General features: G+C 41.4%; 1 protein-coding gene across 1 annotated transcript; it reads left to right on the top strand.

The window, feature by feature from the left end:
• The first annotated feature begins 1,529 nt into the window (after window positions 1-1,529).
• Window positions 1,530-8,076, top strand: flz (transmembrane serine protease filzig). The gene is made up of 7 exons (XM_017911062.1): window positions 1,530-1,617; window positions 3,925-6,443; window positions 6,516-6,957; window positions 7,037-7,223; window positions 7,329-7,594; window positions 7,671-7,825; window positions 7,915-8,076. The coding sequence occupies exons 1-7, from the start codon at window positions 1,530-1,532 to the stop codon at window positions 8,074-8,076; spliced, it is 3,819 nt and encodes a 1,272-aa protein (XP_017766551.1).
• The last annotated feature ends 1,951 nt before the right edge of the window (window positions 8,077-10,027 follow it).

Below are 10,027 nucleotides of genomic sequence, written 5' to 3'. Positions count from 1 at the left end.
GTAAAAACGATAATTCCGTGAAATCGAGGCGCTACTTTGATTACTGTTTACACGGTCGCGTAACAAGATTCCGATTTATAATACGAAGTAGCAGAAAAAGACGGACTTTCTACACATTCTGCGTGATGCTTGTGATTTGCGGGCAATAGAAAACGAATTTCCGATAAATTGTCGTTGCTCCCCTACATAAGCAGGTGTTGCGTGCGCGTAATAATGTTGTCCGACAGAAAAGAAGCCAATGGATAACACAAGGAATTGATACTTTGTACTACCGGTATCTACCTCCACTCTCGGGATTCCTGTTTCTGGCCTGTGCTTGTGTTCTTAAGAAGAAGCACATTTAGCATCCAGCGTTGAAAACGGTCTGACCGTTCAGCAGCCAGCTATTTAAGAAAACCTCGAAAAATGCGGAAGGTCATCGAGAGTATGTCAGTTTTCCGGCGAGAAAATCTTTCTTCGTATGGCGACTTTATTAACGAAAAATTCATTCGTCATTACGAGACACAGGATCGAATTTATCATCCATAAGAAGGTCACAGGAACGGCGAAGAATAGGGCAGTGAGGGGGAATTGGTAACTAGGTTACCGGTGGCTCGGTGAAGCAACATTAAAGCAATCAGCTTCTCGCTCTCTTCATCTTTCTCACGGTTCCTTTCCTCTCAACATCAACTTGCATCAACGCAAGATCACGACTGATGGTCTGCCCCCCCCCCTCACCCTCCTCGACCCCCCTGTTTTCTTCGTTCTTCTTCAACGTCGTTCTCGCTTCTCTGTTTAGCATTACGCAGCCGTGATACGTAGAAGGCCTCGTATGCCTCTGAACCGACTGTATAACGGGATTTCGGGACACGAAGGGATACCGTGTGTGCTCACCTTCGAGACACGCATGTGAGCGTGTAAATCTCGGAAAGTATCGTGAGATGAGGAAAAGCGAGATACCGAAGCGGTGAAATACCGTGGGTCTTGATCGTTTCTTTGAATCTCGATGTTATCTGTTATCTCGCTTCCAGAATCCACTCGTTTAATTGACTCGTTAAGGAAGAAAATCTTTTTCTCCTCGGTACCCCTATCCGCCGTATTATCTACTTTCTTGGGTCACCGATATTACGTTTCGCCGTGAGAGGTTGCGCAGATTTTCGCGTTGAAGGTGAACTTTCTGCGCTGGAAACGTTTGTTTGGAAATTTTCAACATTTATCACGTCCAATTAGCAGGAAAGTGATTTGCAAATTAGAATGTGGTACGAACTCGTTTATAATTCGTAGCTTTTGTGACGCACGCACGGCACTAATTTCTTGTACCGTTACGAAAGACGGTGTGTGTGTGTGTGTGTGTATGTATAACGTAAGTAGATTTGAAGTGACGATTAATATACATATTACGTTCTTACCGTAGAGCGTGGCATTTGTCATTCGAGAGTAAGATTAAAATCATCTAACTTTTTCGCGAATTATCGCATAGATGTAGTCTATTTAATAATCCTTTCGCATAAATCACTTCTTTCAAGAAAACGATTCAATTTTTGTTACAGATGGCTGTCGGGAAAAATATATATTTATTACTCGTCATCCTTTCTTCGATGTCCGTCATTTCACACTCTTACGTGTCGCAAGCCACAGGTAACAATTGCATTATATAACAGACGAGTAACCGTAAATTAAGAATTAATGGATCGCGTTGCACGAACATGCAGATTGTGATTATATTCTTAACCAGAATAATTTTAAACGGAATGATATCTCGGTGATACGAAACACCGCTATACGATGGTTTTCATATAAATGATAACCTTTGACTTTTATACTTTCGCGGCATGCCATTCTACGATACTTTCCCTCGTCTTAACACGAACATTTTTCACCGACATTAGCCACCCGTGTCGCGAATCGCAATGATACAATTTTCTCTCCTAGTCGACAATGATGCAGTGTATTTCGATTCGTTAAAATATCGCGCAATAGATTATTCGGGATGAAAATTACCGTTCGTGAATATACTGTCGCATAAAGAAAAAGTTTTTCGTAGACCGACGAATCGATGTGATCTACACCCGCAATTCTCCTCGTTGTGAACCGTAGGAAATGTCGAGGGTCAATGAAAAGTTTCAGTCACGTGGAATCCCATAATCCGGTATTCACCCTGGTTCGTTACATATTCGCATGCGTTTGTGCAAGTACTCTAACCGATAATGTCGGGGCTCACGCGTGAATTGTCTGCATCGACGTAATTGCACATGTCAACACGGCTAAACAAACGTATCTTCCCACGCGTGCTTTCCAGCTAGATATTCCCATAATTTTTCAATTGCAGTCATTACGAATTATACACGAGTGGTTGGAGTTTCGCGTTTGAATAACAGGCATCTACTTATGCATATACCCTTATGCACATAGGTTCGCGGCTTTTTAGCTATCGCACACGTACCAACATTGACACCAAATTCCACTTACATACTCACTTCCTTTCGAAAGTCGTGGATTCCACGAGTCGCGTAGTTATACGCGCACGTATCTCATTTCGAATGCATATTCACGCGTTCTCAATAGAGGACAGAAATTTCAAGTATCGCTACAAAGTGTCACGCGTACTGTCGTTTATATTCGGGATTAATATCGATTCTTCGATATTTCACGATACACAGACGGCTCCGATATGCATGACCGATATATAAATAACGCGAACGGCTTCGATAAACTTGTCGAATACGGATTAAGCGTGGAAACAGGTTTCACAAAGTAGACAACGTTTCGATCGATTTCCTTCAATAAAGAAATGATTCCGGGTTTATTGACCAATATGGATACACTTATCCCGAACACGGTCTATATCACTTTCGCATTTCCTTTTCTTCAAACGAGTCGTTAGTATAAGCATCACGCAACGAGCTTATTTATCCTGCTCTTGTTACTGCATGAATTAAGAAACGCACTTACACGTACGTTCAAAGTCGGTAGAATAACGTTCCTGAATGCCGAACGGGCGGAAGGAGAGATGATAACGTGTCGTTTTGGATATTAATTACAACTGCTGATCGCATTGGCCGAGAATAAGTGGGATAAATTGTTCGAGACAGGTTTTAAAGCCAAACTGTGTGAAACAAATCGTTTTGTTTCTTGCGTATTGCAAACAGCGGGTTATGGATCATTGGACAATTCGGTTTAGTTTGCAATAGTTTCGTTCTTTACTTGCAATTTTGTCGTCAGAGAAATTACCAGGTGGAGGAATTTTTTCAAATGCGTAATTTCGAACAAATGAACGCGAACCTGGTAGTAGCTGGAACGCAAATTTGCAGCGATTGGAGCTCGCATTGCTCGTGACATAGTTCGACACAAAACGAAAGTCCGTGAAAAATAAAAAAAAATCTGGAACGCCGGAAGGATCCTGACAAGCTCTACGGACGATGCACAGAGTAGGTCATTATATCGGTAGTATGCAGGCATATAAGGAGGCACGTGCAAAGCCTACATGCTTGCTCGCCTATAGCTTAGTCACCTGAGCATAACCGATCATACTAAATACTGACTTTTACAAATATAAAGACATACAGAAATATTAAAACTTCTAGTTCCATCTGACAAACCCACATTTTCGTATCGACGAATTAAAAAAATAAAAATCTTCTGAAAACTCGTGACAGAATTTGCGGCAAGAATTTCTCGATTAGCGTGATTGTGTTATAGAGCACAATTCTTACTGTTTCGTTCTCAATTTCGTTATCGTAAATCGTAATACGTTTACGACTAACGATACTAGCGTAAACGTTAGAATAATAGCTGTTAAACCGAATGAAAAATTTATTTGACAGCACAGGAATTAACGATACTAGCGTAAACGTTAGAATAATAGCTGTTAAACCGAATGAAAAATTTATTTGACAGCGCAGGAATACTCGAAACGGAATGTTACACGATGATTCCCTTTTACAGGTAGAAGATTGTTCGGTGGATATAGAATAATACCGAAACCGTGCCAGCCAACGATACCATCCCGAGCGAAGCCAAACGAGCCTGCGATATGCATGTTTAATTACGAATGCTCGCGCCGAAATGGACAAGTCGTCGGGGCATGTATGGATGGTTTCCTTTTCGGTGCATGTTGCCAGTTGCCATTGAAAAATTCAATTAACAGCAACGTCGAAAATGTTCCAAACTCCGATGAAATATTCAACGTATACGCAGTCGATCACGTCCCAGATATTCCTATCTTGCTAAATTCGGACGGAACGCCGCTTGGTATGACGATATCCCAAGACAATACCGTGAAGACCGAGGTGCCTGGTACACCTAATCTAGCGATTAACGAAGGAACGACGTACACGAAAATTTCAACGTTCGACGCACCTTTGACCACCGCGAAACCAGTATCCGAAATTTCTCAAATTCAGGACAGTGTCCAGAACGCGGAAAAGCCGCAATTACCTGCGCAGCCGGACATAAGCCATCTCGAAGAAGATTTTCCGGCTTTGTTGGGTCAACAGAATGTCTTGGACGATTTGGGTCTTCCGGGACTGTTGAGTCACTCTGACTCGAACAACAACATTCAGAATCATCAGGACAATTCCGCTATTAATCCGGTTACCACTTTACTCAGCCCGGATCAGATACTTCAGATAGCTGATCCGGTTGACCAACTGCCAGCCTTGTTTTCTCAGGGATTGGGCCAAAGTAATCATAGCTCGGCCGATACGATATTGTTAAACGAGAACGGGACCATGTTAAACGAAATGAATAATCCTGATGATCTATTTAAACCCGACGACGAACCCGACAACGAGAAAAAGAAAGTGACCGAAACCCCGAGTACCACTGAAGAGCCGAAAGTAACCGACAGCGTGTCATCTACGAAAATTAAGAGGCCTCAGCACGACACCACTTATCAAAGTACTTTGACCACGGAGTGGTTAAAGTTTCCCGATCAATCTGCATCTTCTATGCATGGCGCGATATCTGCCTCAACGGGAGATCAAATATTCAGCACATCGTCGATGACGAGATTGCCGACGGTCACCCAAATCTATGCTAACACGCAAAGGCATACGACTACTTCACTGCCACAAGAAACAGCCATCGATAACTTTGAAAAAATTAGCACGATAGAGGAAAGAATATCAACGAAGAACATGGAAGCCATCGAGTCTACTACTAACGAAAGGACAACAACACCAATGACTACTCTAAACGATAAGAAGGACGAACTAGTTGAAATTCCGATAATTACGTACGACACACCCTCGGGTAATAAAAAGGACGACATAGTAGATAAGGAAGAATTAGCGATCAATCACATAATCTCCATTCTGAACAACACGAAACCAGGTGCAGGGACCACGATTCAAACCCCGAATTCGTCCATTAATAAATGGGTCAGCATCGACGAAACTTCGAAACCATCCCTGGTGCGAATCTCTACGAAACCTCCTACCGTTGAACCCACCACTGTTCAATCCTTTCCTTACACCTTTTATAAACCAGTGCAATCGTCGAATTATTACAATTACGAGACAGTTCCTACAGACACGACCTACGTTTCCTATTCGACCTCTAGCTCGCATTCGTCGAAACCATCGACTCAATCAACTTTTGCTGATATCGGCACCTCCAATTATTCCACGAAATCGTCTACGACAAACCCTCCTGCACCGACGGTGATAGTTCTAGGCCCTCTTGGTACGGAATTTACTACGGAAACTACTCAGAAAACGATGACGAGAAAGCCAGTAACCGAAACCGTCGGACCTACCACGACAGCTTTGAAGCCCACTGTCGGATCGGTGAAACCTAGTCCACTTACCACGAAGAAACCCAGCGTCTCCACGACTATAACTCACAACATTAGCACGGTGATCTCCAATGTTGCTACTAATAACGTGGTTTCGACGAGTTTCTTCAGTGTCAACGTGAAAGACGGGACTACTTCTAAACCAACGGTGAACAATGACTATAGCACAGAACCTGTTGTCGTGGAGACCGAACCGGTGCAAGATTCCGAGAAGTTAACAACGAAAAGACCCACGATCTGGACTACCCTCTCTACGTGGCCTTTTAAACCAGGTTTCCACTTGAAACCATCCACTCCTTCGTTCATATTCTCAGACGAGAACCTAGCACCTGTCAATACGATCATCTTCAAGGATCCTGTGATATCGACGGTAATGGATTTCAAAGCGACCACCGCTTTGCCACACTGTGACGAAGAAACGGCTGCACCTGATGATCTGATCAACTTCCCTCCCGTGCGAAATCCAAATCTCAACATATCGGCTCCAATTTCGCAACAGGAAAAGCCGACTATAGTTGAAACCTTTAATAACACGGGTTATCCGGATATCGAGATAATAAGCGAAAATGATATCCCAACGCCGACCTTCATCGAAGATGATGTTCTCACTAACAAAGTCGACACTTTCGTCAACAAAATCGTACAGTCTCTACAAGGCAACTTCCAAGTATCTATCGTTTCTACGTTTATCGTTACGCTTTACTTTAACGTCCAAGACTAATTTTCTAATTTTCTTTAGGATCTCAAAGACGTTGTGTACAATCGTGTGAATGCAACATCGATCGTGCCATCCACCGTAACGAAGAGACCGATCACTACCACGAGAAAACCCGTGCGAAAACCATCGACAACGACGAAACCTTCGTACGCGACGACGAAGAAACCGGCAACCACGAAGAGGCCAACCAATCGTCCAACAACCTTAAAACCATCGGTATCGGAAAAACCAGTTCGTCCTTCGAAACCGTCAACTTTGAAACCGAAACCAACCACGGTGTCCGGCGTGACCACGAAGAAACCCCAGGTTACAACGAAACGTACTAGACCAACTAGAAAACCTACTACAACGCTAGCTACAAGCACGGAAGCAGCAATTGTGGGAGAAGATGAAACCAGTACTTCGAGCGCAGTCGAAACTACCACGAGTTCGCAGATTACGTCTTCGAATGACTTTCGTTCTCGTAAGTGTTTATGCTTGACTTTGATCCCTCTGGATTTGTCGTGAAAACTGTATGATTAATCCGTAATAAATAATCACAGAATGTGGCATAAGACCGTTGATAAAGTCTGGTAGAATTGTCGGTGGTAAGGCAGCATCTTTCGGTGAGTGGCCATGGCAAGTTCTAGTTCGAGAAGCCACTTGGTTGGGCCTCTTTACGAAAAATAAGTGTGGCGGTGTTTTGATCACCGACAAGTATGTCATCACGGCAGCCCACTGTCAACCAGGGTAAGTCTATGCCTATAAGTATATTCTTCATTCGTCTTTGATGATATTCGTCTTTCATAAATTTTCTAATAACGCGAATACGTACTTCGATGAATTGTTTCACAGATTCTTAGCAAATTTGGTAGCCGTTTTTGGAGAATTCGATTTATCTGGCGAATTGGAATCAAAACGGAGCGTGACGAGGAACGTACGACGAGCGATCGTTAACAGAGGCTATAATCCGACTACGTTCGAAAGTGACTTAGCTCTTTTGGAACTGGAATCGCCGATACAATTCGATCTTCACATTGTCCCGATTTGCATGCCCGACGATGGTATAGATTTCACTGGTAGAATGGCCACTGTTACCGGCTGGGGTCGATTAAAATACAGTGAGTATCATTTTTATTTATACCGCATTTCACTTTCGAATAACACGGTATATTTATCAATAATTCCAATTCGCAGATGGCGGGGTTCCTTCCGTTTTGCAGGAAGTTCAAGTGCCTATAATTAAAAATTCCGTGTGTCAAGAAATGTTTCAAACCGGTGGACATTCCAAACTAATTCTTGACAGCTTCCTCTGTGCCGGATATGCCAACGGACAAAAAGATTCTTGCGAGGTATTTTCAGAAGAATTTCATTTCCTACTGCGAATTGTTATTCGTTAATTCCTTCGTTACTGAACATTGTTCATTCGACAATCTTGCAGGGTGACAGTGGTGGTCCACTAGTAATGCAACGACCAGATGGAAGATGGTTTTTAGTAGGCACGGTGTCCCATGGAATAACCTGTGCTGCACCCTATCTTCCAGGTGTTTACATGCGAACAACTTACTTCAAACCTTGGCTACACAGTATCACTGGGGTTTGAAAGTCAGCAAATAGTGTATTTTTCCTGGACAAGGTGACAGGCACCGATGATTTCGTGCCACTTGTATAAATGTACAAAGGAAGATTAATTTATTTCCTTCGGAATAGATTGAAGAAGATCGACTAAGCGACTAACAGGACTAAATGGACATGGATACGTTTCGTATACTATTTCCAATTTTAAATAATTTTTATTACCTAATTATTATTATTTTTTTTCTTTTTGAACAAATTCTCGTTAGAGTGGACAAGAACGTTCTATTGTTTTTCGATTATTTAAATTTTGGAATGGTGTAAGAATCGATACTCTGTCTCTTTCGAAACATTTTTATCAGTATACGAAAAATCACCGCGTATTTATGTGCATCGAACATTAAGCGTGTTGTGTGTTCTATGTATATATACGTGAGTACGTCTTACACGTACTATATGTATACAGTTACGTACTGCGAGCCTTATTTATTTCGTTGTTAGCTGTTATTTATTAAACCCATTTTTATACGAGATAATGGATTTCTCTTTCCACCCTTGCCGCCTATAAAAAACGAATTAAAAAAAAAAAGGAACGAACATTTTCCTTATAAAAAAAAATACAAAAGAAAGAATAATAAAGGAGTATGAAATAAAAATTATAGAAAGAAATTTTAATTCATTAGGTAAAATCTTTAAACGAACTTAGAATAATTAGCAACCTATGCGTGATAATGTTACAAACCTCAACCATGGTGGATGAAATTTCTTGGAAACCTAGTACCTGTTACGTCCAAGAGCACGCGATGGTCAATATTGAATAATCTTGCCATCCAGCGTTTTCTAGCTTCAACGAGCACTATAGATTAATCTACGTGAACACGTATAATTAAACTAATTTAATCTGATAAGAAGACGAAAATAAAAACGATTGATCTAGAGTAACATTTTGCCTGTGCAACTTTCTTCAATCTAGATTTTTCGCTTAAATATGCTCTATAAAAGAATGCAGACCACATAAACCTTGTTGCTGCGTGTTATAAATAGTTCTTACACATGCAAAGTAAATTGCATACTTTGGCATTTTCACAGACAGGTGGTTGTGCACCTAGCATAGGTACATTTACGGGAAATCTTCAGGAACACGTGCGTGTCAGGAGTATTTGAACCGTGATCTACAAACATGAACACGAATCACATAAAATCTGAAGTTCAAACATGTTTCATTTTCGAGTCGCCATAGAATTGCTCGACTGTAGAGATAAAACGAAACTCGGTTATGAAAATGAACGTGTAATTGGAAATAAAACGTCACGATTCCGTTATTTTATTTAAGCACAGCGACACCCTTTTTGCTATTACATATACGGGTAGAGGTATTATTCATGGGCCACGTAGGAAACGAATATATGGAGCAGGATCGACCGCCCTGTGGAACATCAGGACATCCCGGATCAATACGACCAACAGAGATGGAAACAATGACGTACAGGTGGAATGACGAAGAAAGAGTTAAACACCTACACGAAAGTGTTCAACGAATGGCGTTGCTGTATTCCGAGGTGAATTGCAATTTTCACGTAGATATTTATTTCCGTTTTAAACAAATCTAATTGTCGAACGTACTATATTCCTCTATCAAGAAGTCCTGGCAAAAGCTTCTGCTCTAAGATGAATAAGTGGAAACTCTGCAACGCGTTTATAACCCCATCACGGTATTAACAAATACAATACGCGACTGTTAATTCAATTTAAACGAAAATCGCATTTATGAAGCAATCAGAATTTTCGGGTAGATTCGAAGCATAGAAACATAAATCGTCCTGTCATTGATCCAGTAACAACATACGTTTTCATTCACGTCGTTCTTCGAGGATAACGATTAGAAATTTACATAGATATTGCAGGCAGATTAATTTATCTTGTTGTTGACAAGCGAAACGAAGTTGGAAATGATGAAAATACGAAGGCAAAATCTGAAT

Source organism: Eufriesea mexicana, unplaced genomic scaffold, assembly GCF_001483705.2.
Source record: "Eufriesea mexicana isolate 0111107269 unplaced genomic scaffold, ASM148370v2 scaffold124, whole genome shotgun sequence".
Lineage (NCBI taxonomy): Eukaryota > Metazoa > Arthropoda > Insecta > Hymenoptera > Apidae > Eufriesea > Eufriesea mexicana.
Note: the sequence above shows the minus strand (reverse complement) of the source record. Positions and strands in the feature narration are given on the sequence as shown.